General features: G+C 32.1%; 2 protein-coding genes across 3 annotated transcripts in view; both read right to left on the bottom strand.

The window, feature by feature from the left end:
- The window catches only part of LOC130635597 (probable E3 ubiquitin-protein ligase HERC1), a 43,108-nt gene extending 19,421 nt beyond the window's left edge, over positions 1 to 23,687 (bottom strand). Inside the window, exons 1-32 of one of the 2 annotated variants that reach the window (XM_057444978.1) lie at positions 22,673 to 23,687; positions 21,903 to 21,974; positions 20,976 to 21,155; positions 20,308 to 20,373; positions 18,673 to 18,835; positions 18,263 to 18,342; positions 18,027 to 18,123; positions 17,624 to 17,767; positions 16,733 to 16,776; positions 15,704 to 15,787; positions 14,250 to 14,394; positions 13,698 to 13,869; positions 13,171 to 13,308; positions 12,645 to 12,942; positions 11,595 to 11,753; positions 11,342 to 11,467; positions 10,738 to 10,873; positions 10,457 to 10,657; positions 9,708 to 9,929; positions 9,282 to 9,461; positions 8,873 to 8,987; positions 7,945 to 8,275; positions 7,373 to 7,543; positions 6,565 to 6,818; positions 5,564 to 5,793; positions 4,675 to 4,778; positions 3,960 to 4,193; positions 2,976 to 3,299; positions 2,339 to 2,542; positions 2,066 to 2,262; positions 1,243 to 1,799; positions 169 to 568 (exon numbers count right to left, since the gene is read on the bottom strand). In XM_057444978.1, coding sequence (XP_057300961.1) covers positions 169 to 568; positions 1,243 to 1,799; positions 2,066 to 2,262; positions 2,339 to 2,542; positions 2,976 to 3,299; positions 3,960 to 4,193; positions 4,675 to 4,778; positions 5,564 to 5,793; positions 6,565 to 6,818; positions 7,373 to 7,543; positions 7,945 to 8,275; positions 8,873 to 8,987; positions 9,282 to 9,461; positions 9,708 to 9,929; positions 10,457 to 10,657; positions 10,738 to 10,873; positions 11,342 to 11,467; positions 11,595 to 11,753; positions 12,645 to 12,942; positions 13,171 to 13,308; positions 13,698 to 13,869; positions 14,250 to 14,394; positions 15,704 to 15,787; positions 16,733 to 16,776; positions 17,624 to 17,767; positions 18,027 to 18,123; positions 18,263 to 18,342; positions 18,673 to 18,835; positions 20,308 to 20,373; positions 20,976 to 21,155; positions 21,903 to 21,974; positions 22,673 to 23,596 — 6,752 coding nt within the window. In that variant the 5' untranslated portion in view covers positions 23,597 to 23,687. The remainder of the gene's footprint in view (positions 1 to 168; positions 569 to 1,242; positions 1,800 to 2,065; positions 2,263 to 2,338; positions 2,543 to 2,975; positions 3,300 to 3,959; positions 4,194 to 4,674; positions 4,779 to 5,563; positions 5,794 to 6,564; positions 6,819 to 7,372; positions 7,544 to 7,944; positions 8,276 to 8,872; positions 8,988 to 9,281; positions 9,462 to 9,707; positions 9,930 to 10,456; positions 10,658 to 10,737; positions 10,874 to 11,341; positions 11,468 to 11,594; positions 11,754 to 12,644; positions 12,943 to 13,170; positions 13,309 to 13,697; positions 13,870 to 14,249; positions 14,395 to 15,703; positions 15,788 to 16,732; positions 16,777 to 17,623; positions 17,768 to 18,026; positions 18,124 to 18,262; positions 18,343 to 18,672; positions 18,836 to 20,307; positions 20,374 to 20,975; positions 21,156 to 21,902; positions 21,975 to 22,672) is intronic. The other variant, XM_057444969.1, reaches the window with a different exon arrangement.
- Positions 23,688 to 24,039: 352 nt separating this feature from the next.
- Positions 24,040 to 26,651, bottom strand: LOC130635610 (actin-related protein 10-like). The gene has a single exon (XM_057444989.1). It carries the CDS (start codon positions 26,211 to 26,213, stop codon positions 24,843 to 24,845), a length of 1,371 nt encoding a protein of 456 aa, XP_057300972.1. The 5' UTR covers positions 26,214 to 26,651; the 3' UTR covers positions 24,040 to 24,842.
- Positions 26,652 to 27,034: the final 383 nt, after the last annotated feature.

Here is a 27,034-nt window from a genome sequence, read left to right as displayed (position 1 = left end):
TTATAAAATTAATGAAGAATAAACAAAAAAAGAAAAATGCAATGTAATCACACAATTCAGGGGAAAAACTTTGAATTGCATTTCAGTTAGAATCAGCTGTAACATCCACAAACATTTATACAACAAATATAAGAAAATATAGAAAAATATATAATAGGACAAAAATACCTGTTACTCCTAGTTTGGCTAGTCACTCTTCGCTCTCTTTGATGTTCTTCCCGATCACGAAATGTTGTTCTTCTGTTGAGCAACGAAAACACCCTTCTACGACGTAAACCAAGTGCATCATGTAACCCAAACATATGCTGATTTTCCTGAGTTGGACTTGTGGGTCTACCAGCATTTTCTGCAGTTGAGTTTTCCCTTTGATCAACTACTGAAGCTTGGGCACTATTCTCCATAAATTCATATGGTTGGTCAAGAAGAAGATCTTGAAGTTGTCTTCGACGTGGCAAATTCTGTGGTGGATTATGTTGTGAAGTTTGGCCTTGAGAAATATCAGCATCATCCTGAGACAGACTTGTTGCAACAAAAGTCTCTTTTTCGTTCTCTACAAGAGAAGTTTTGTCTAAAAGAAAGAAAAACAATGATAAAATTGTAAAATTAAAACAGAAGTTCGTGTTTTAAACTAATCAGCATAACAAAGATGTTTAAGCTAAATAATAAAGTTAGTGCCATTGGGTCACAGATAGAACACAAATAATTTCATTTACGCCAGCAAATTAATTGATTAATTGATTAATCGAATATCTACCGTTTGAATTACAAAACCTCTGCACATTATTTTACAAAAATACTTAAGTAACAAAATTTGCAAGATCCAAGGATGAGATTTAGGTCAAAGCATAACCAACTAGCCAAGATAAAAAATCAACCAAGGCTTAAACTCGAATAATTAAACAAGCAACCTACAAAAAAGTTATTTAAGAAGTGCTAAACTAGCAAGCGTCAAGCTGAAATCTTGTAAAATGTAAATATCACTTCAGCACTATCAAAGCTGAAATCAACATATTTTCCATAGCAGAATAAGGTCGACACAAAAAATGGAATTGCTTATTAAAAGAACAGTATATTCAACAATTTAAACTTGCATAGGACAATCGATTTTGATCTTTAAATGTTTGTGACTTCCTAAAAGTCAATAATTTTTTCATTAAATTAGTAGTTTCCCTTTACTAAAAATGTTCCCTGCTAATTGTTACAAAGAGCAATCGTTTTTCTAAAAACATAGAAAAATAATACCTTGTTCAAATAAAAAAGTGCTTTTGCTGATTGCGTTATGGATTATATTCAGTGATCTTTCCAACTGACCAATGTTTACTCTTCGTTGTATCGATGCAAATCTTTTCATTTGGGCCACAGACAATAATGTTTTTAAAAGACTAACAAAGTGATTATTTTCTTCCCTCTCTTCATTATTTAACGAATCCTTTTTTTTGACTTTACTCTTACTTTCCTTAAAACTTTTCTTCTTTCCGATCGTGGCTGCATAGTTTGATAGCACTGTTCCAAATTGTGAAGACTTAACCACATGTAGTAGGGATTTTAAATTAAGCAGGGTAAATGTTGCATGAAATAATTCTTTATATAACTTTTGACCTTTTACCGATGAAAACAATTTAGGCCAAGTTTTTGGCAAACTTTCTTCCATTTGATTACAATCGTTCGTTAAGCAATACTGAAGCATAGTACGATTCTCGCACAACAATGACAGCAACTGCACAATTGATAAACCAACCACAGACGGATCAGGAAATTCAGGGGAAGATTCAGCCGTGAATTGTGTGTAATCTAACTGACTATAAGAAAACACAATTTTCACTCTCAGTGAAAGCAATGATAAGATTACAATTGATGACTTAAGAAGAACGACTAACTAATAGGGCTTACTACCAGTCATTATTTTATTCGCCTACTTGTGAAATATCTTCACAATACAATTTTAATAGCTTTTTAGTAGCCTATTACATGATCAAAACAACTTCACACTATGGAGAATTTGTTCACTGTTTTAATTTATAATAAAAATTACAACTGGTGTAAGATGGAAACAAAAAAAACATACTTAATAGTAAGGGTGTCATTCCACTGTATACAAACTTTTGTGCCCTTGCATGTTCCACCAATTAGCATTGCATTGCGACCAGTGGTGCCTGTACACTTTCGACCACAAGATAAGCCTCGATCAATGCCACCAAAAGTGACTAATACAGGAAATAACTTCTCGCATAATGTATTAATGTTTTCAACTGTCTTACAGGGCTATGGCGGAACAAATATAGCTACTAAACAAAATTGAAATAAAAATAACAAATAAATGAATCAAACAAGCACATACATTTTGACAAAGCCATTGTTCAGCTTCTAAACAGAGGCTTTTAAACGAAACAGTAGATGACTTGGACCATAGTGCATGATTAAGCATAAGTATAATAACACTTCTTGCTTCCTCACATAGTGCCATGGGTGAAGGTGCTGACGCTGGCTCCTCGCACAATGATGTCTTTTTCACATTTCTTTTCATCAGGTCTGTTATTGTAACCTTAATATGTATATATAAATACGTATTACTAACTATAAAAACGTTGCAAGTGATATTTCCCCCTTTTTTAAAATTTTTAATATTTCAGACTACAATGTTTTTGCTACATGTACAAAAAGTGCAACTTCTGTGTTAATTAGAATTGTTTTTATGAAAATTTGAACTGCATTTATCAGCTTTCTATAATAGTGACTTTTTGCCTATTTAAGGTACAAAGAAACCAACATGGAATACCTGAGAATTAAAAATCTTGAAAAATTAAGAAGAATTGCTTATATGTACTTCAGAAGGAGTGGATATTTTCCAGCCAAAAGATGAGACTCAAAACATTACAACTGTTAAAATATATTAGCAGATAGCAAAAATTGTTTGAAATTTTTTTTTTTGCCTTTGCCGCTTTAAACTTGCTACAAATAACAGAACTAAAGCACACCTTTTCTCCTGGTGACAGGCTGTAGAACAATACACATGGGTATAAACTGGTGCGAGGTAAATCACCAAAAGCAACTCTTGGCTCCTCTCCATTTTTTCCGAATGCTAATGTGCGTTCATTCCGATCAAATCGACAAGTTATATAATCTCCTTGTGTAAATGAAGGAAACTTCAAGGTTTTCTCGCCATTGTTATATAGTTTGCCATTATACCCTCTGTACAACCACATCTCGGCCGTCATTTGATAATCACTGTTTTTTACAGGGTACTTAGAAACACCAATGCATGTACCTTCATTTCCTTTCACATCTTGCTTGATGAGAAACTAAAACCAGTTAGAAATAAAAATAAGATTTGGCATTAGGGATGTGATTTTCAGTATCAGTAATGATATTTTCATGATGATAGAAAATGGCTGAATAGGCTGAAAAACGATAAGACTCTTGGTAAAAAAAACATAAATAAAGTTTTAATTTAAGGGATTAATATTCAGAAATGGGGCATAAAGCATTGTGAAAATTGGAATTTTTTTCTCAAATTCTAGTTCCATCTAATGAGAAGTACTACAAGGGTGCAATCCATTCAATTTTAATCCCTCATGATAGTTTACCCCGAGTTATAAAACATAACGTAAGTCTAATTTTCAATGATTCCAGGTATGAAGCTGGTGTTATGCATTTCCACTCAAGATTCTTAGTTACAATACGTATACAGGTTGCTTAAAAGAACCTGTATTAAAAGAAGTCTGTATTTACATGTGTAATTTGTTGCATCTTGTAAGCTATGTTAAAAAAACTCTGACGATTCCCACTCTTCTTAAATAACATGCCTAACTCCGTTTAGATGTACTTGTTAAAACGAAAATACTCTTATTTATTTATTTGTTGAATAACAGTAGGGAAACAACACAAAATAAAACAACAAATAGTAATCCTTCTAACAAATAACATAAGTTACAGTGACCGTTATAGTAAATAATTCCTACTTTCCATTCATAATAAGCATTATCCCCAACAACATTTGTATCCACAAGTGCATATCCCTTTCCACCTGGACCATGAGCTACCGTCCGTCGATCTTCCAAAACAACGTTGGTAGGATTAGACATAAATTTGATTGGAATTAGATGAGATTTTCTGTCTTTACCCTCTTCAAGGGAATTTGAGAATGGCTCATGCCATATAAGTTTGTGCAGTTGTGCAAACAAACAGGAAAAAAGCTAAAAAATGTATATGTTAGATAAAAGTAATATATATATTACGCATGAAAATATGAACAAATGTAAACTTTGTAACCTCCCCTTTTCTGGGTAGGTATTGACATTGGTAATTTTGTTTGAATCTTGGTTCACAAGCAATAAATTTGAAGAATTTGTGGCTTATGTGTGTACATGAAATGGTTTACTGCACAAAACAGCACAACACAACTACTTACCCTCTATTATTTTAAAGCATAACTATACAATGAAAACATTGTTTAAATAAAATACAAATGCATAGACATTTCTTTTTTAGAACAATATTTGGTACCCATCAGATTAAAGTACAAAGATTGAATAACACAAGACTTGTACAGTTGATCACATGTTGATCACATGTATAAATAAGAAAAAAATGCATAAAAAATTCACAACCTGTTGTATAACAGGTTGTGCAAACTTTTTATTTAGACTTAATCAATGTTCTATCGAAAAGCTTCACCTTTGTAATTTTTATATTATTGTTGTTTTCCTTGATCGACTTCAACACTATCTTTAAAAATTTCAACGTCATAATACGTAGCGATAAACTGCAAGAATTCATTTCTACAAAAAGAGAGAAAAAAAATTTCCTCATAATAATTTGGTAACCACCCTGTAATTAACCACATAATTAACGTACACAGAGATAAAGGTGTACAGGTACAACACATTTATGCAGACATATGCTTATTCTTGGGAAAGTATTAGGAGACACTTTACACTTCTTGTACTGTAGTATTCTAAGTCTCTGATTTATGTACCTGTCATGTAAAATGTATTATATTAACAGGCTACTTCCAATGTCTGTAACTTTTGCAAAAAGGATGTTTTTTTGTCTCATTTGTTTACCCACAAATTAGTTCTTTCTTCACGTTAGTTAGTTCATGTCGATGTGGTTATTATTATCAGTGAAGCCATTAACTTGGAAACGGAGGAAAGTCATCTCCGACATACGCAACTAGGGACCACCTGAAACCAAAATTAGGCCAATTTCCCAAAGCTGGGTCAATCCACTCATTTCGCATAAGACAGGTTGATGACATCATTCGAAAACCATTAAACCCCAATACCTCTTTGGCCTTTTGTCAAAAGGACATGATCCTATACACTTTCTTGTGTTTCAAAGACAATAGGGTAATAAACAAATTTCTAAAAACTATGGATTATTTCATTTTTTTCTACCTAAGTGGATTTTTCCATGGTCTTATTGACTATTATAAAATTAATCCAAAATACAAAGTTACATTATGGACACCAGTCGTTAGTCTGTGGAAAACTTCACATGCATCCAGACAGACATATGCACGGCATTATAATATAGATACAAACAGGTAAAAAAGGTGACTTACCAACAACAGATAGAAGGCCAGTGACAAGTTCTTCACAGGCAAAGCTTTGAGCATAATGATCACTTGATAAACAACACCTTTTCAAGAAGCCGATCTGTGAGCTTAATCCACTGCAAAATGAGTCACCAGCTGGTTTGTTTACAACTGTATTTATTTTACTTAGCAGCAAGGTGATATTATAGGCAACCATAATTTTTACATGTTCCTTGGGCAGGTGGTCACTATTTTCACTAAAAAAATAAGATCTATCTTACCACAAGAAAACCCCTTAAATATTTAGTCACTAAAAATTATTGGGACAATAGTCACCATACTGTGCGTATTTTCTCCAATATGTCTGCCTAGTGTTGGCATTAACTAACAACCTATATAACCTATATAACAGAACCTTGAAACCTACTTACAGCAGATACTCACAATTCTTATTACGAAATTCTTCAAAACAAATCAAAATCAAAAGAGTTACATCTTCAATTGACCGTCACTACTTCATTTAGAAAATAGCATTTTAAAATATTGGTAGCGACAATTCTACAACTATCAAGAACTTCAGAGAAAATAGTGTGGTCTATGAAAGTGATAATATAAAAAAAAGAACTTGTTAAACAGTGTAAAAAAAACCTGCAACAGCTTTTGCCTAACATACTTTACGGAGAGAAATTTCACAGGAAAAAAGTTTTGCTAGGAAAGAAAGCAAATTTTAGGGATTTATTTTCGCGAATGAGTGATTAAATCTATTTTGCATAAAAGAATCTTTCACGTTCAACTTAAAAAGTTAATTTCTGGTGGGATAAACTTTTGCGATTTTTGGGTTTGTACAATTTTTTTCACTTCTTTGTTTATCTCCCATTTGAAATAAAGAGGCAGGACGACAATTTTTTTCCAAATGCATAATTAGCCATTGCATGGTAAATTACCATAAGACATATGAAATATGAAAAATATGAAATATTTACTCAAATTATTTTATGCCTAAAAAGTGAAATATATAATGAACTTACGCCACTTGTAGAGATAACGATTGTAGCAAAGATGAATTAAATGCCATAATACTTGTGATATATTTTAACGAAATAATAACTTTTAAGTCTTCTGCATTCCAATAGGATGAAAAAGCTGAGTACACTAGAAGTTTTTGGAAAGGAAGGTATTCAGGATTTCCACCTTCACAAGTAGCAAGTAGTACTGACAACAGCTGGCGGTAATTTGATTGAATTTTTGATGCAAGATGCAATGGGATGGCTTGCAAGCGATTCTAGTAACAAATAACAACAAACTCGTTTTTAAAAGATAAAAATTATAATATAATGAGATCAATTTTTTCTTTAAGATTGTTTTTTTTGTACCAAGTGTCTCCGTATTTTATGACTAAAAATGCTATTTCTGCTTCAATCATAAATGCACAGGAAAACCCAAGGCTCTAAGCTGTTATTTCCCAAGAAAAACAGATTGGGATCCCCGAGCTTGATCAGTATGATTAGCTTAGAAAAGGCAACTGCAGCTTTTAGTACTGATCTTTAAATCAGTCATTTTACCAGTGGTGTAATAAACAATTATATAAATATAAAATTTCTTATGTTAAGACACCAACAGAAGATTCTACAAATCTAACATCTTCTTTAAATAAACCTTTCCCTTACATATTTATCCCCAGCACAATGTGGCTAAAAACATTTTGCACCAAAAACAACAACATACCAACAAACACAGTATGAGGATGAAAGACTTGATTTCACCTCAAGTTATATGCATGTAACATTCTCCTATAGGACTGTCGCAAAGAGAAAGAATGACTATGATTTTTCTTACCTTATAAAAGGCTTCGCATCGAGACAAACATTCAGGGTGGTTACCAAATGAAGCATGTGAAAGATATTGCAAACATGAAGGTATTGTACGGTAATCTTCGTTTTTAACAACAGAAGATGAAATATCATCAGTGATAATTTTTTTTAATAATTCAATACACTGCAACTGCATCTGTCAGTAACAAAAAAACTGTTACTAAAATTCTGTACACAAATGCTAAATTTGGTTGTAGATGCTAAGTATAAACATTGATGAGATAAAAGTGTTAATTTGAAGCGTTTGAGTTAAACACAACCATGATCTGCAGACAATACTTGCAATCGAAAGTTTTTAGGCATTTAATATTAGGTTTTAAAGTTATGTAAAGAAGATTTAACTGCCCTCCTGAAACTCATTTTTGTAATATTTTTTATGAATTTCTTTTAGTTCAACAAAAATCAAAGCAGGTAGGATTTATTTTTTTACAAATGCAAAAAAAAATATTTTTGAGTAAATTATGGAAAAAAACTTGTAAGATGCAAAAAGAATGAAGTAACTTTTCATATAATGTGCTATAATTTAGAATGTCATACTTCAGCTCTTGCAACTTGATTCTCAACAGCTGTCTCTAACACAGAACCTGAAACAACTCCATCTTTCAAACAAAGGATGATTATGCTTGCTATATCTTTGCATGTCAATTTTACAATATCTAAAGTCAACTTCTCTGCATTGTTGTGCATGGGTTTTAGTAAAAACAGTAAAATAGCGCATGCTTCAATGACAATGCGACCTTGCATGGATAATTCATCATTCTTCTCATTAGACAATTGATTTTCTGTGTTGCTCTCTTGAAGTGTTTGGTTTAAATATGAATAAACATTAAGTGTTGCATCATAAATTGTAAACAACATTTGAGTGTCACTAAAAACATAATCAACAAATGCTTTAACCAATCAATGGATATGGAATCAAAACAAATAATTTCGCATTTGGCCAAAGTATTGGATGCTCCTGAACAGGTGTGTAAAATGCAATAAGGAGTTTAAAATAACTTTTTTGTCAGTTTTGTCAGAAAGAATGTAAGAATGAAAGTAAGCATTACTATATTTTGTTATAAAAATGTCTCGAAAAGGTTTTTAACACATTGCCACATTTCCCAATTGTTATCATGGTTATATTTAAATAAAAAATTGAATTATGAAAATTTGATTTGCGGAGGGAGTCTCATTAGGTTTCATTATTAGTTTTCAAACAAATCCACCCTGCCTTGGACAAAAAAAGAAACATTTTAAGAGAACCCAAGATATAATACAATTAGCTCCCTTTAAAACATTTTTTCTAAATAAATGGTGGTGGTGTTGCAAACCATCTTTACATCATGGCAATCTGCAAGACAAATACCTCTGCAATTTTTTTCTTACATTATCATAAAGGCTGTATTAATATGTAGTGAAAGTTTACAATTTTTTGTGAACCTAAGAAATGTTAATTAGAAAAGATTGAAAATACATTCTTTACCAATTGTTCTGAGCAATCTGTTCCACCAATCCACAGTGGTGGACCATAACAGCAAAAGTGTATCGAAGAGATGCCATTATTAACGGATATTTGGGCACATCTTCCATAAACATTTCTATGAAATAGCAATATCTTTTTATAATTATAATAAACATTCTCAACCGCAGTATGTGTCTACAAAAGACCCATTTAAAGGCAAGGGTATAATCCACAAAAAAGTAATATATAATTTCGAACCACATTTATTACACATAATTTTAGGAAGAAGAAAAAGAGCGTTGCCCCTAGCACTTGTTTAGATCCTACGCAAAAAATGCTAAGCAGGCAAAAAAGGGACCTAGTTTTTATACTTTACATTTTCAAACATGGCTTCTATGATGGTAATATGGATTTTAGAACCTTAACATACCAGTAGCAATTGCATGATCACAGAGTTCTGGCCATAGTAATAAATTGAAATCAGAAGATAACCCATTAGCTATGTCAACCAGAAACTTGATATTCTTTGGTAACTCTGTTGTCATATCACATGAAAAGTTCTGAAGGGAACATAGTGCTATTTGATCTGAGCACTCTTTCAAAGCATGTTCTAAAGATATACAATATATAATTGGCATTATAAAACACAGAAAATACATTACCATTTAGTACCTTCTTTGGCAGCAATAGATAAGTGGTGTGTACTTCGGTACTGACTTAGTTACTGCTTAAAGTCACTCTTACATTGATTGATATAACATCAATAATAATAATAACAAGATTTAATAACAAATATCCCTAGGGTTTAGCAATTGAAATACACCAAACAATAGCAAAAACAGCTACAGACAGTCACCTTTTAACTTTTCTCTTTCTTCAAAGCCATTTTTGAGTACAGAACTTTTTAACCAATGTTTTGAAACTATTTCTTCATCTGATACTATTAATACAGTCATGCTACCATGTATAATGCATCCAATAAGTACACCGATTGTTCGTTGCAAGTCCATTAACCACACCCAATGGTTGGAGATGGATGGGATTGGAAAACTGCACGGGTCTAAATCTTTGCTTTTTTCTAGGTAATTAAAGACACTAAGCAAATCAATGGTATAGGCACAGGTTTACAGTTGGAGGAGCTAGATTGTAAATATATGGTTCATTTTTTGTATTAATTAACTAAAGGAGGCCCCACCATAGTTTACATCACAGATTTGCCTAAGGGCAATACACAATTTAGACAATAGTATGACATTACATTGGACTAAACAAAAATGTTTAGTCTAAAGTGACTTCTTCTCCTAGGTCCACGCTCCTACAAATAAACCCATATTAAGGTTAAACAACGTGATCAATTTATTTATTTTTGCGTTTTGTCTTATACACAGTTGGTTGCACTGATACACTGTACTGACACATGCTTATCAGAAAAACCAATTCCTTCTGCATCACTAAGAAATCAGTTTCATCACACTATAAAAGCATATTTGCATCCTATGAGACAATACCTGCTTACTACAAGGCAATAGTTTTACTTAAAATAAAAATATACTTGGACTATAAACATTTACAAATTAAATGTAAACATGTATTTTTAATTTCTACCTGGACTTGCAAATGGCCATTTCATTTCTTGCATCTCCATAATATCATATGCTGGAGATAATTTGTTGATTTTATTTAATGCAGCAAATAAACCCATGAATCCTCTTTCAATGAATGTCAGAAATGGTTGCGGAGGTAAACAAAGCAAAAGATGTATCAATGAAAACAATGGCGAACCACTTAAAGAATGGCTAATATAATCTGAAGAAAAACAAAAAAATAAAATATAAGAGAAAAAAAAAAGAAAACAAAGGCATAGGATACAAACAATAATGAATTACCCATAATGCAGTTTCGTTGTTCGTTATCTTGACAGCTATCGTGTTGTAGAAGCGAAGACGCATTATTTATTGCACACAAAACGTGTTGACAAAAGACTTCCAAGTACTCGCAAAGGATGTTAAGACAAAGTGCATACTAAAATCAGAAAAATAGCTTTTTCTATGAATAAAGCCCAAATTGTTAACAGAAGATTGGTTGCCTTGTTTTTTGAATTCACCTCGATAAGACACACTTTTATTATCAGATTTTAAAAGTTGAGTAAGAATCACACTTGTTCTCAACGTGAAAAACCAACAAATAATTAGAAACTAGATGTCACATAAATAAGTTGATCTACCAAAAATGACTGACCCTGATCACTTGGATGCTGATTAGGACAGGGTGCTAATTTGAACATATGAAGTGCTCATTAAGATGTTTTACACAAAAAGAGATATTCATATTGGCATTAAAATCGTAATTAAGTCACTTTAATTATGTGAATAATCACCCACTACTTTTAGTCCTAAACATGGCTTCTAAGGAAACCTTGTGTGTACTTCATTAATCATTCATGGTATGTAGCCTTCCAATTTTAATTTTGGAACAATTATCAACAATTACCTCTGCATCTTCTTCTTTGTTGATCATAAACGAAACAACATGAAGCTGTAGGACATTGATAAAATCAAAAATAGAGCTTTGTAGTTGATCATGTTTTGGTGAAGTGATCTTTGCTAACTTTTGATCCTGTAAAACATTATATAAACTTCGGGTCATATCCAATCAAGAAATGTAATAGAAAAGATCACCTTATTAAGATTCTTTACAACCTTTCATCAAAATTCATCAAAAAAGAAATATGAAATTAACTTACTGAAAGCAATGCTGCACTTCTTAGGAGTAAACGCAAAATAATACCCAAGGCTTTTAAGTCAGTCTCTTTATCATTAGAAGCATACAATGCAAAGCCAAACATTTGTGTAACATCTTCGTGATTTTTTATACTTTGAAGGAGGATGTTAAGGTGCAGCAACTAAAATTTTAGATGTCATGCTTATTTTATAACTTTCTTTTGAACATACTTTTAAATAAATAACAAAAAGATGTGTAGTTAAACACTAGTAGTGTATCTAATTTTTTATCACTTAAAAGGAGCATCTTTCTCTTAGTAGTTAACATGTTGGTAGGTATCCAGTATAAATTGTGAAAAAAAAGCAGAATTTGTAAGAACTAAGTAAAAAAAGCAGCATGATTTTACTTTTTAGGAAATATATTGCAGAATAAAGAAGCTTAAAAAGACAAAGAGATACAACAAAGCAATATCTATTCAAATTCTATTAAAATTTCCATTGTTTATGCGCCCCTGAAAACCCAACCATCAATTGCTTCTGTCACATTTTTACACACCAACAATAAATAACAAACAAAATTTTAAAAATATTAAAAGCGATGACAAAGATAACCCATAGCTTTGTTAAACCAAGGAGGTTTAAAGAGAGAAAGAGTAGCTCTCAGTAGTTTCTATTAAAACCTTCTGTTGCTGATCTGCAGGTTGCTGCATTGTTTTCATATTCACATAATTCACATAATCTTGCGCGTAAATTATAAAAATAACCATTGATTATTGTTATTTCTGCATAAATCATAAATTATCTTTCTAAACTAGTTTTTTTTTGTAGCTTGATTGTTTAAAATCAGATGTTTATAAAATACAATCTGAAAACAATACAGCATTCTGTAAATTGGAAAAGGAGGGTTCCAAAAAATTTGTTCAGTTGTATCTCCTATTTTTAAACATCTTGCTATTCTGCATTATATCTCAGTAAAATGGGGTGAACAACCTATGACTTAATAATTTATTAAAATAGGTGCGTGTTTGTAACCACATACCTCGATTGTTAAAATAAAAATCGTTCATACAGACCTGTCCCATTGTTGCTTTTTTTAAATCTTCTGAACTTTGCGGTAACAACTTCAACAACATGTCTACCCATTGATCATATTTTGGTAAGAGAAACTTTGCACCTATTCGAAGAGTAAATTCGATTTTTGATACCATATCCTCAGGAAGATTTGGCTGGTCAATAAGTTGTAACAAAAGCTTCATTATAGGTTTCCCTTCTTCCCCTAAAACGTTCCGTGTGCAGGTTTCATCCTTCACTGCAAGAAGAAGATGGCTGGATAGAATGTTTAATGTACATTCAAGATATTCATTTGAATAGCTGAAATAAAGCAAACATGTCTCTACATAGAAAAAACATGTGAGCAGAAAATTTAAAAGGGAACGATAAAATTTGTTTACGTTCACGACTAATATTTCATTCTTGTTTTTCCTAAATCTTGACAACTAATTTAAAAATTTAATAATAAATAATAAAGTAAACAAATTCAAATTGACATGAACATGAACATGATAAAGACAAGTTAAAACATCAATAAAATGTTCATACCTCGAATCGTTGTCTTGATCTTCCAGGTTATTTAACTCATCTCTGTACATAAAATACTTCTCCAAATATGAACGTAAAATTGCAAAGGTTTTTTCAGTCACAGATATACTGTACGGTTTGTGTAAAGCAATCATTTTTCTAAAAGAAAGTATGGAATGTTATACCCCAAGTTGTTGCTGGTAATAAAGCGAAATGGGCAGCTATCTTTCATCCAAATATATTTGAAACATCAAATATATTTAAAACTATTAAACAATTTTGTATTTAAACAGAACAAAAAAGCTTAAGATTAAAATATTTAAACAAATAATTTTCTTTTTTAACGTCTACTAATAACGGACTAATAAGGGATAAATCTAAACAGAATCTAAACTACCAGGGATAATAAGTCTGCCTACCCTTGCACCCTCTCCCACCCTCCCCAACCAACCCCCTTTTCTCCCTTCAACAGGTCGACTGTTCATGCATTTGGAGAGAGGCATTCACCTCAAGGTAATTTTCACAAGACAAGATAAATAACTCATTACCTATCAACGGGTTGCGCTGTCCATACAATACTATGTGAAGTGCCAGCACAAAGTTGTTCAATACGTACACCATCCAAATCGGGAACTTTTGTTGGTGAAGACACAGGGGTTACACAATGACCTAATCCACACTGGCCCATACTGTTGTTTCCCCAGGCATATACTTCATTGTCTAAAAAAAAAGTAGAAGTTTTATTAACATTCATTACTTAGTAGGTATAAAAACATAACAAACAATCTTCACAAGAGTAATCGATTTAGTGAGTAACAAGCACTATAATCATTTTTTCTAACAAAAAATAGATGCTATTTAAAAAACTTTATCATCTGTTACACATGAAAGTTTTACATTTTTATTTCATGGAGACAAAAATGAAAACGTGCAAACTTCTCTCGGAATCAAGAAATTCATAACCCTAATAACAAGTCCAAACATTTTCAAACCATGTTCAGATGATTCATTAACTGCAAATTAAACAAAACTTTCTCTGTTTGCTTTTCCACTTAAAAATAGCCCAACCAGTATATTTTTTTACTTATTGCTTTACTTACCTCTTGTCAAAGCCAAACAGTGACTATCACCCATGGAAATGTCAATGATAGGCTTGTCTTGCAGGGCTGTCACAATCTTTGGTAGAAGGTGAACCAAGTCTGCTGCACCCATCCCTAAACATGGTCCACAACCCCAAACATAGATCTAAAACCAGAAAAAAGTCAAGGGTAAAGTTACTTGTTCGAAAATATTTATTGTCAATCTGTGTGTGGAACGAAGTGTTGGTTAGAAAAAAATCGGATATAAACAATCTGAGGCATGTATAGGGAAACATTAAAGTAGTGAAAATCAATACTAGGCATCCATAAGGTATTTATAGAATCATACAAGCCAGTGAAACAGGTGACCATACCAGCCAGTTGAACAGGTGACAATAGAGGTACACAAAGTAATTCCATGATACAAAATTGGTGTGGCATTTTTTTTAATTTACTTTATAGAGTTGTGTAAAAGTGTTAAATATTAACAAAAGACACTGTTTCATGGTAAGAAGTAACAAATATACACTGCAGGATTACATTAAAACACTGAATGAAGAGAGAGACTGCATCGTACCACATCTTATTCACTGCGATGGTCTACCATTTTGCTTGCGGTGTCAATCCGGCCCCTTGACCTGGCCCTAGACTATCTTTTTACCAGGGGTTATGTTTTCTCCCTAAAAATTGTGTTTTTTTACTGAATTCTTATTCTTTTTTTGTGCAGAATATTAATTTCTAGTAGCATGTGTTTACATTGTATTAAAAATAAAACAAGTAAATTGAGAATGAGCAATGCCGAAACATTTATGATTATTGCGTAACATTTCTCTTTCGAGAAAAAAAAATTGGAAATAATTCTAACGCAAGCATTTTTTATGCAGTTAAAAATTTGAAAATAATGTGCTTTCTATGAATACATGTAAATACATGTAAACAAAAAAAATATTAGAATTATAATCAAAAAAAATATTAAAAGTTGTACAACCACCAACCTTGAATGAATAATGCTTAATGTTTAAATCATTCAGTAAAGAAGAAACTAAATGTTGTGCATGTGAGGGTGTGAGCGTCTCATGAAATTTTCTGACTATACTAGCCAGTGGAAAAGGTTTAATTCTGTGCACTTTTTTATAGAATTGCATAGTTATAGTCAACAAAAACTTGACTAGTGAAAGTTATTTCCACACTTTATTCTTTCTTGAAATTGTAATAAGTAAGAAATAAACTCTTTTTGAACTCAGAATACCATTCTTATCTACAAACAGAATATTATTCTATATTATAATGCCCATATACGTCTGTCTGTCTGTCAGACAAAATGGTAGCTTAGCTGCGCAAGTAGCAAGATGCACGCAATGCGGTATAAAAAGGACGGGTGGCCCGTGGATTTTTCCACAGGCTAACGACTAGTATTATAATATAGTTTTATCATATCATCAGATTTTTTTGTTCCTTAATATTATTAAACTTACCAAACCGTTTGATGTTAGTGCCATGCTACATTGCGTACCAGCCACTACTTTTCTAATGTGGATTCCAAGTAATGCATCAACCACCTAGAATTTGAATAAAAAAACAAAATTTAATATGCAAGCCTATCAATAAGAAAATAAGACTCAAGCAATAAAACGCTCCCCCAATGTTACAATAATTTAAGCTGGGCAAGCAATCTGAATAAACAAAAGTTTATAAACCCATATTTTATCACAATACGTCTTAATCTACTTCATTTTATCTCTTTTTATATATATATTGGTTCTTTTCTTCTGTAAATAATAAGAAAGAGAACATTGATTTTCATGCGAGATGAATTGATATTGCTCAGCCAGAAAAACTTTTTTTGGAATTTGGGGAGCAATTATTGGCTCAGCTAGTCTCTCATTTCTCATACTTGGGTGAGTCTTTGCGTGAGCAAGAGCATTTGCTCTCCCCTTATTGCTGAGCCTGATATGATGCATTTACATCACAGTAAACATTGACCAAGTATGGAAGATTCCTGCTTTTGTTCCGTGATTGCTTTATCAAATTTGCTTGTATATCTATCTATCTATCTATCTAGCTCTTCAGATTAAAATAGAAACGTTACCCTGCTCTTAATGAGGTTTAAAAGTTAACCTTCTATACAGAACCTGTATTACGTACTGCAAGTCAGTACTGGTCCCTCAAATTAAAAAAAAAGATATATAACTGCTATGTTATGGAACCTGTGAATCACAAACGTAAAGGACTGTGTTAAATAAAAAGACTTTTATATAAACTTTTATATAAACAAAAATAAAAAAATAAAAATAAGATATTAACACATTCAAAAGTGACGTATTTTATTACAATTATCAGAAAGCAACCATATTATTGTCAAATCTTATTTTGTTTTGCATTATGATCATAAAAAGTATCACTGTATCTCTTCAAAATCCATGATCATACAATTTTTCTGCTATTAACCTTACCACAGTGGCACTTACAACATTTAGCTTAGTTACTGTTATCATAAAACTCACTTTTGGATGAAATATTCTGTTAGTGTCACCATGCCCAAGTTTACCTGAATAGAAATAAGACAGAAAGTGGTCATAAAATATTCCAAATTTTTATAATGGGGGGGAGGTGAAAATAAATGGATGGGTGCCTACTTTGGCCAATCGTAAATCCTCTAAAGAAGACCTTGTGGTGCGGTTTTATGCTGTAACGACAACTTTAAATAAAACGTTCGAATTGAGTATATTTTCTAGCAAGTTTTGTTTGGTTCCTTTTAGTGAGCTAAATTTAGTAGTAATGGATAAATTTAAAAAACAAAATTCCCGCAATTTTTCGTGCTCAATACACTGAGCACGAAAAACACAATTTGAAAAACACTTTCGTATGACAATTTTTGCTTGTCAGAAGCAGTGTGGCCTAAAATATGCTACCACTTTTTTTTAAATGCGTTGTTAATTTTTTATGATGAAAAACATTGTTGTTTTTCCTAACATCTTATTTTTCAGTCCAGGGGGCAATATAAATAAAATAAAATGTGGTAGCATATCTCACAATGATATTGCTGACACTGGATGATGTAATTCTCTTCCTCAGAGCTTTTTTATTTTTGACACAGGAACCTAATTTATCCAACACCAACTACAAAAAAACAATTCTTTTTGTTTTATTCGCTACTTTTTAAAAATTTAGAAAATTTGTGACGATAATTAGACCTATGCATTTTAAAATTTTACAATAAAACGTTTCACACACTTCAAACATTTTTGTCTTATTCTGTCTGTATTATTTTATAAGATAATGAGATTAATTTTTCTCAACAATGCTGAAAAAGTGTTTGAGTTTGTTTTGATAAAAGCATGCCGATCAATTGATCATTGCGCAAAAACACAGTGTGTCTGCTATGCTTTTCTTACCATTAGCACCTGCACCAAACGTCCATACTGTCAGTCCGTCACGAGCCAGGACTACTGTATGAGAACTCCCCAAAGCAACCTGACTAACACAACCTATGCTGCGAACTAATGTTGGTACTTTCAAACTGCCACTATCACCATGCCCTACCAACAAAAAGTCATTATAAAACTACAGGAGACATCAAATATTAATTATAAAGCATCAATACTCATTATGCATCTGAGCACAAACTACAAGGATATCAAGATATAATAAAAACAAAAGAGGGATATAGTTAGAATTGTATTTTATGAATGTTTTAGGGAGATAAATTTATTGATTTTTTACTTAGAGAAATTCTTCGTCAAGTGTAACCACACTAGTAATGGATCAATTCTCACATGTGAGGTAACAAAAAAATACCTAGCCTTCCATGTTCCCCTTCGCCCCATGTGTAGAGCTCTCCATTCTCTGTCACAGCAGCAGAGTGTCTACTTCCAGCAGCCACATATTTAACCACCTAAAAAGGTAAGAAAGATTGAATAAGTAATCAGCTAAACAAAAATTCATTGTGACTTTTATTTTTAAAGCCATAAACAAAATACAGTCTCTACTAATAACAAAATGTACAATAAATGTACCAGAAATCATATTTTTACCTTGTTTCTGAAAGGACCTTGGATAATTTTTGGCACTTTCTGCATTAGAGTATTCCCATGGCCCAATTTGCCATAGTCACCTATAAATAATTGTAACATTACAAAATATACCGGTAAATTTGCTGTGGTAATATTGCTATGATGATTCCCCAAAATGGGGTTGTTTACGTTATTCAAAGTGCAGATTTTTAAAAAACAAAATCAGGTTACGCATGAACATTTTGTTCACTTGAATATTGATATATAAGTAACAAACATTACAGTAAGAAAAATTTTAAAACAAAGCCAATTGAAAGTTTATTCGTAAAGGCTACAATAATGTCTCGCTGACGTTTTGTGGAATTTTGAGAAAATAATTTGAACTTGAACTATGTTTCGATGCTAATAATTCAATACTGAAAAAGTTATACCATCTCCCCAACTGTACACTTTTCCATCTTTTGATAACGCCAAAGTATGTCCATCTGATCCTTTGGAGGATGAAACTTGTGCCATGTGTCGATCACATATATTCACTCTACGGAGATGCTGCTGATTGTTTGAATCGCCCAGTCCTAGTCTGCCATATGTACCCTGAAGAAATAAACTTGGTTAAAAATTACAACAAAGTCTGAAAAGGGTGATACATGCTCCATTTTGCCGATTTTAAATTGTTGAACTTAAACCTGTCATTCATGAGCCATGTAGGACACACATTTCATTATTTCTATTCGACAAATTTGATTCTGTATCACCCTTTTTTATATATATTTTGTTTGCACTTTTTTTTGATAATTCTAAAAAAACTATTGGTCATGTCCAACTTTTGAACTTTTAAATTTGACAAATTCGATTAATTATATTGAATCAAAAAAGGGTGATATCAGCACTTAAAGTAATGGCTGGTCAAGGGTTACTGACCGTCGAATTTCGTTAATTGACCATCAGAATTACGTTACGAGTGGTCAGACTGACCAGCGATCGACTCCTTGCTTCGCAAAAAAAAAATATTTATCTACCATTAAAAATAGATAATAATCTAAATATCTTGTTTCACATTTATTTACCATTGATTCATAAACATTTTTTATATAGATTTTTTGTCTTTTGTTTTAGTGTAGGTAGCTAGCTAAAATGTTACCATTTTGACTACAAATAAAAGGCTTCGCCATTGGTCATTTGTTTATTTATTTATTTATTAATTTTCTTACAACAGGATGGAACCTGATACATAAAATAAATCTCTTGGGTTTTTTTATTTATTTTAGGTATGGAAGAACGACAAACATCATCAATGTATTCGTTTGTTCTATTTGTCAACCCAACGGAGCCATACAACTTTTTTTTATAGAGTAGGTTCCCAAACCAGGGCTCAGGTACGATAAAAAGATCTAAGTATTCATCATGCTCAACCACACAGGAGATCCACAACTTTTACATACACAAAAAACTAGACATTTTTGGTAGATCAAATATTGCTAAAGTACGTGTTAAGCTTGCGAAGAAGAAAAAAATATCCCATTGGTGTTCTTTTAAATATTAGAATGAATCTCTCTCAGGTAATCATTAATTCTTAATCGTTTAATTTTTTGTATCAATTCAGAAACATTTTTAATTCCCACCCTAACCTTTAGTTCGTAAATAACATGTGCAACCTAGTTCCCAGGCAACTTGCTTTTATGAGCGCGAGGGAAGCAAAGTTGACTAATTATTGTTCATTGTGTATTCACTTAATGAAGTACACCAACAGAAAGGTAGGTCAATGGGACTTGTACTTCATCAGGGAGGCATAAGAATAATTCAAAACGTCAGAGTGGAATAAATGCCAAATTTCGTGATTGAAACTGTTACACAATGAATCACATATATTTTTGACCGGCAAAAAATTCAATTTGATCGGTCAATTTGGATCTCCAATGGTCATTATGACCGGCAGTGGTCAAATATTTATTTTAAGCGCTGAATACACAACAAAACTTGTCGAATTTAACAAAAAATATTGTTAAATATACCATGTGTTATAAAAAAAGAGCGATACAAAAAATGTTATAGAAGTAATGACAAACCTTGCCACACGAATACAGAGAACCATCTGCATATATTACAAATGTACAATATTGGCCTGCTTCAATCTAAATCATATATGGATTTTCACTGAACACTTTTGTTACTAAACACTTTTTGGTCTTAATTCTTACTTGAATAGTGTCCAAACATAATTCAGGGAAGAATTTAATTATAATTCATAACAATGTTATGAATTATGTTTAGTGAAAAGAAAATAGTATCATTTGTTCATTTGTAATAAAAGTTGTAAAAAATTGTAGAGTTGCCAACAGTTCTAATACCAGGGTCACTTTGAAACCTTTTTGTAGCAAAAAAAAACTACGGCAATATAGTACAGATACCTTCCATTTTAAGTGGATCGATGAAAAGAGAATGTTTACGCCATCTTTGTTAGGGTTTCATAGAATATTACATCTTTGTTCCAGCTTCATAAAATATCATGGCATTTATTTTTCTTTAGCACAAAGAAAATAATCTACGTACTGTGTACAGAATTACGCTTATAAATCATAAATAATAAACTACAGCATATAACTGCTTCAAGTTTCTATAACATGGCATAATATGTGGCGTATTTATGCTACATTTTTTGCGTAAATTTTACCAAGTATGCCAAATTGCAAAACATGTCACATATGTAGTTGAGATGCAGCCTTTTTAGCCTTACCTGTACTGCTGTTTTAAATGTCCTGCTTTTCTTTGGTAACAAAATTTTATCTTGCACACCCTCGACTAACTGATGACTACTATTACTTCCCCAAACATAAGCTTCTTGTGATAAACTAGAATCGGTGGCTGAGGAAACTCCTGTTAATGTTTGAGTGTACTTAACTGCTTGCTTTGATATCTGAAACAAACAAAAGTTAGGAAAAAATACTAATACAGGAAATCTGTTTAATTTCTACAACTGTTTTGTTTCCATATGTTAAAAACACTATGTCACAATTTTTTTCCATTAAAATTGTGAAATCTCTAAAGTTAAAGATTTCAAATATTAGAATTTGACTTAACGAATCATCAACATTTTTGGCTTAACGTCCTTTTTCCATGCTAGCATTGGTTGGACAGGGTATATTAATAACCCTCTTCCAATCTGATTTAGACTGTGTTAGATCTAAACTCAAAGTACTCTGCATCAAGTCTGTCTTTATTACCTCCTGCCAAGTCTTTCTAGGTTTACCTCTGGACTTTGAATGTTGTGTAAAATTAGTAAACGTTTAAGCTTTCAATAAAATTTGTTTTAAAAAGAAAAATTCTGTTTAAGAAAAATTAGCTGAACAGTTGCAAGAACATACTTCAGTTATCTGACAAATAAACAGTTAATTTTTGCAAAACATTTACAGAACAATTTTAAAGCAGGTGGATAACAAAACTTTAGCTTTCCAGATGCTTTTAACTGTTGCTGTAGTCTCTCCCTTTGTTAAAAAAACAAATGCATTAGAACAAAGATAACGTGAAAGTGAAGACAATTGCTGTTGATTCACTGGTCAAACTTTAGTTTGGTTGGAAATTTGAAAATATGTTATAACTATACAAATACCAGAACCACTGACAAAAAAAGTTACAGGATGCAGAATGACATTAAAAATCATACCACTTGGAACACTTGCATGGCAGCTTTGGGTAACGTTACACATTCCAAGTCTGATTCATTTTCATTGCTTTCCTAAATAAAAAAATATGTACATAACATACTATGCCGGTTAACATAAATTTTTAGAGTTTCATATCTCCATACAATGCTATCTTGGTTTACGCATTTAGTTTATGCTTGTAAATTTGTCTGAATCTTTTGTAATGGCCTAAATTACTGAAAAGTACTGTGTAAAAGACTGTGTTTCCTGCAAGGGACTAAAGTTGTTTTTTTCTATGAAAACTGATCGCAAATAAATGAACTCTGAAATCAAGTATATAGTGTATCACAATTTATCAATAGTGATAGATTTAAAAGAAAATTTTAGTTAGGCTGCACAAACATTGCTCGACAGTTCTATAATTATGTTTAGTATATATTAAGGCACCTCGATACATAAGCATTTTCTGTTCACATTAAAATACCTCGTTTTATTTTTGTAAACAGTAGAAAAAACACTGATTCCAGAATAAAAACAGGTTGGAATAAGCAGGTCACAGTGAAAAAATGACTAAAATTATATTAGCAGAACTTTTCTTTTAATATGAATATAGTTTTACACTAATTTCAACTTATATCTTTAGTTATCTTACCCCTTTTTGTTTTTGTTTAAAAAGGCACTCTTCGTCCACACCCTCCCTAAACCCAGGGGTAGGGAGGGGTTTATTATACAACAAAGGGTGATTTATCAGTCTGCTATAGCATATAAACAGGATACAGACAAAACAAACCTCTTCCTCTGTCAACATATGAAGCCAATGACAAAACAATGGTGACGATATTCCACCATCTTTCTTTTTCAAAGCTGTACGAAAACAAACATCAATCCAATCCAACAAAAGCATCACATCACCACGAAGAATTGACAAACCAAGAGATATGGAGCAAGCATGGGTCTTAGACTTTGTGTCAATATCCTTTGATTCAATAATTTCAACTAAAAATTTAGTTGCGTTGTTTAACCCGTTTCTTGCAACAATAGGCAAGCGAGAATTATTAGAAAGGGCAAGCGAAGGAATACTAGTAAGCATGTCTGCACAAGATTGCAAAACATCTGAACTTAGCATTCTCATATTCATGTCAGGTGATGACCACGATATGCGCATCATGGAAAAAATAAACGACATGATGGTCTTGACACTCATTTCTAAAAGTACATCTGTCTCTTTCTTAGTAAAACTTTTCTGAGGCCGCATTGCTTCCTTTTCTTTTGTGTCTTTACTTGAAACCACCAGTTTACTCCTAGGCTTCATTTTATGATATTTGCCATGAATAGTTTGAAGTATTACTTTAAGCAGCACCATTCGTTTATTTAACGCAACTGACGTTGGTAACTTCTTATTAAATTCCCGTATGTCAACAGCTTGTTTTACTATCAACGATTTCAGAAACTTCTCCTTCATTTCAAATGAAGGAGGCTCTTCTTCAAAATCTGGTATGAAATACTCTCCACTACATAATTGCTCTTCATCTTCTTTGTTTTCAAACTGTTTGATTGCAGAATATACAGGCCATGCTTTAATAAATGGATCAATTAAAACATCTCTTTGCAGGAGAAGGGATACATCAAAGTCAGCCCAGCAGGTGGGTAGTACAACTTTAGACTGTGGTACTGACTCTCCATTTCCATCCACAGTTTCTTCCTCCTCCTCCATTACGTGTTAATGTATTTTTTGTCTAAAAAGAAAGTGTTTTGATATAGAACAATGGCAATAGGTGTTGTCTTACACAGGTTACTTTAAAACAATTATAGACTATCTGAAAATGACATTGAGTTTATTAATTTTGCAAAGTTTTGTTGGACACAGAAAGGGTAAAGTGATTCACCACATGCCAAACTTTTCCTCTCCTGTCTGCAGGATTGTTAAAAAATTTGCAATTAAAGTGTTGGAATAATTTTTATTTAAACACAGTAAAAAAACCTATGTAGGAAGGATGAACATATCTTACCACAAATATGTGAAAAAGCTTTTACATAAGCCTATTTCTTCATGAAACTGTTAAAAAAAATAATTTGGAAATGCATAAAAGGTCTGATTGTTTTAGCAGTTTTTATTACAAAAAAACCTATTAGGCCGCCGACAGAAAACAAAACAACTTTTTCAGGATGGTCTACATTATACGTCTGAGATTTTTTAAAATAGTAACATTTTAATGCATGTACATTTGCAAAATACAAGCTTGGTATACGATATACATATAGCTTATTTCAGAAAGATTTTGTGTGCAAAAAAAACACCCGTCAGGTGGTAGGTGTTTTTTAAGGTGTGCTACATTAATGAACTTTCTATAAAATCTGCCATTTAATATGTACTATCAATAGCTTTACCACACGCCTCTTTTGAAAAAAAGCCTGTAATATAAATAACTATTTAACAACACCAACATGAGTTATGATGATGAAATACTGTATCAAACAAAAATTAGCCAATTACAGTACATGGTAGTTGTTTTCTCCTCTCTACAATTATATATATAATTTCGTATTCAAAATAAATAAAAAATTTTGTCACCCAAAAACTACTTAGCTTGTTAAAATTTTTTTTTCATAACAAGTAATTTTTTAAATTTTGCGTATTGATTAGGAGCAAACAATTAATTTTAAAAATATTCAAGATCATGCTGACCCGTACAACTTCTCTAAACATCAGAAATATGCTTCTAGTTTGACAGCTTAACATTCGTTCCTATTAAACTAAGTTGACAATAGATGTTAAAATCTAATCCTGCCATTGTAACCTTAGATCTGTCTAGAGTAATATATTCATGCTTTACAAAAAAGGCTTAAAGCAAAATACAAAGATAGCAATGAAAAAACAATAATTAAAAAATCTTCAGATGTAAATTAAAGTAACAGATAATAAATAATTATTCTAAAATAGGGTTTATCGAACCAGTTATTTATTTACTTAAACCAAGTTCCTTTTTCAACCTTTCGCTAAGACTACCACCGCTGGTTGAAGGTGGCACAGTGGTTGGACTGCTTGTTGACAGTGATTTTCTTAAACTTGTCCACTTATATTTATCATCTAACAAGCTCTTAGAAACATCTTCTTTGTTTAATGACAGCACTGATGACCAATCTGGTATGTTCGGATCAACATGGTATCTTTCACGGCTTATGGAATGATCTCCTAAGATTTCAAGTGCTCCAAACAGTGCACCACCCTGCCAAGCACAATAGTTTGCAGGCACTGGAGAGTTGCGAAATGTAATCTTTTTAACAAATAGCCTATTGTTGTAGGAATCACTGCTTAATAGGAATTTCAGCTCTGCAAACAACCTCGAGTCAAACCCAGGAGACATGACACTTCCGCCAATAAGAACAATATTTTGCATTAACTCTTTACGACAATCAATGGGACATTTTAAAATGGCGTCAAGGACAACAGTAACAATACTTTGGTCTTCTTCATTTCCTTCAAACAACATATCCATAGCATGTGCTCGCAACTTCCCATCAATGTGTAAAACTTTGTCACCACCTAATGGATATCTGACAGGCACTGCTACAAGATCTGTAGCATGCCTGCCTACAAAACAACAACGCACTTTAATATCTTCTAAAACTGATTCACACAAACTTAAATTAGATTTGGCAGACTTTTCCTCCCCCTTTATTTCTACTATTGCATTTTCTGTTATGTGCTTGTTTATACTTTCATGCACAGCCTTTCCAGCAAGATCTATATACTCCATTGCAGTGAGAATAGGAATTTGCTCGTATATTGGAACAACTGTTGTTTCTGTATATCCACAATCGATTACCAGTCCTGTTTGTATTCCAACTGCAAATAAGGCAAGTAAGTGATTTGGAATAAAAACTATGGAGACAACTTCAAAATGACGAAACAACACTCTTGCTATTGTGTTGCGAATATGAATTGGCTTTAACATGGACTCACATATAACCACTCTTCGTTCTTTTGGATTAACTAACAAATACTTAAAATAAAGCATATGAAAGAACTCTTTATACAAACAAAATGCTTCGCTATCACTTGGATTTGGCTTATCAAAAAGTTTAACAGATCGAAGTTCTCCATTTATCATTTTCTTGATTTCAGTACGAATGATGTGACGAGGAGCATGTTCGCCAGCAAAACCAACTTTAGTAAACTCTGTACCAATGTCAAGAACGACTGCTTGCTTATCAGCACCAAGACCCATTAGATCCATTAAAGCCATTTTTAGGTATATACCCTGAATATATGAAAGCAAAGTAATGTATATAATATTAAATTTTTCAACAGGAGAGAAGACAAATTCCATATTATATATACCCAAGAAAAATTTCCTTTGTTTATTAATACTCACTGTCCTAAATTACTGATGATATGTTAAGTATAGGATTCATGTATATATATTCAAAATATTTACAACACCCCATACTTTGATAACTTTAAACACAGTACCCAATTTATATTAAACAAATGCCATGCATAAACATCAAAACATGAAGTTAAAAATCCTGAGAATCAAAAAACAAGCAAAAAAATATTTATAGACAAATTTTTATAGGATATGATAGCAACTTGTTTTTTAACAGTATTTTGAACAGTTGTTCTTGTGATCCTTTACTGGAATTTGAAAGTGATGTACCATTAGTGGCTTCTAGAAAACACACATTATTTTGGTCACATTTTTGGATATATATAAAATTGTGTGCAATTGTAGGGTAACTGGTTAGTATTGTTGATTATAGATGATTCAAATTAGAAGTAAGATGGAGGACTTTTTTAAAGGTGTTAAAATTGTTTAATGGTGTTCTTACAGTATGTGTATTACCTATTGTGGAAACCAATTTATTTAGACTAGGTTATATGCACTCCTTTTTACATGCATTTATACAGTAAATAACATTGTGGCAAATAATGTGATTAATTGAAACCATAGGGTACCCCAATTAGGGTAGTTTTTGGGGTGATAGTTTTATTCCACAGATCCGATAATTATATGCTCTCCTTTGCCACTGGTTTTGATGATGGATACTGTTCTTTAAAATTCACAGTGAATAGTTTCTATTAGTGATAATTTTCAAATATAAATAACTCCTCCTCCTGGTAAGGTTTTTATGTTAGATTTCCTCCTTA

The sequence above is a fragment of the Hydractinia symbiolongicarpus genome, chromosome 1, assembly GCF_029227915.1.
Source record: "Hydractinia symbiolongicarpus strain clone_291-10 chromosome 1, HSymV2.1, whole genome shotgun sequence".
NCBI lineage: Eukaryota > Metazoa > Cnidaria > Hydrozoa > Anthoathecata > Hydractiniidae > Hydractinia > Hydractinia symbiolongicarpus.
Note: the sequence above shows the minus strand (reverse complement) of the source record. Positions and strands in the feature narration are given on the sequence as shown.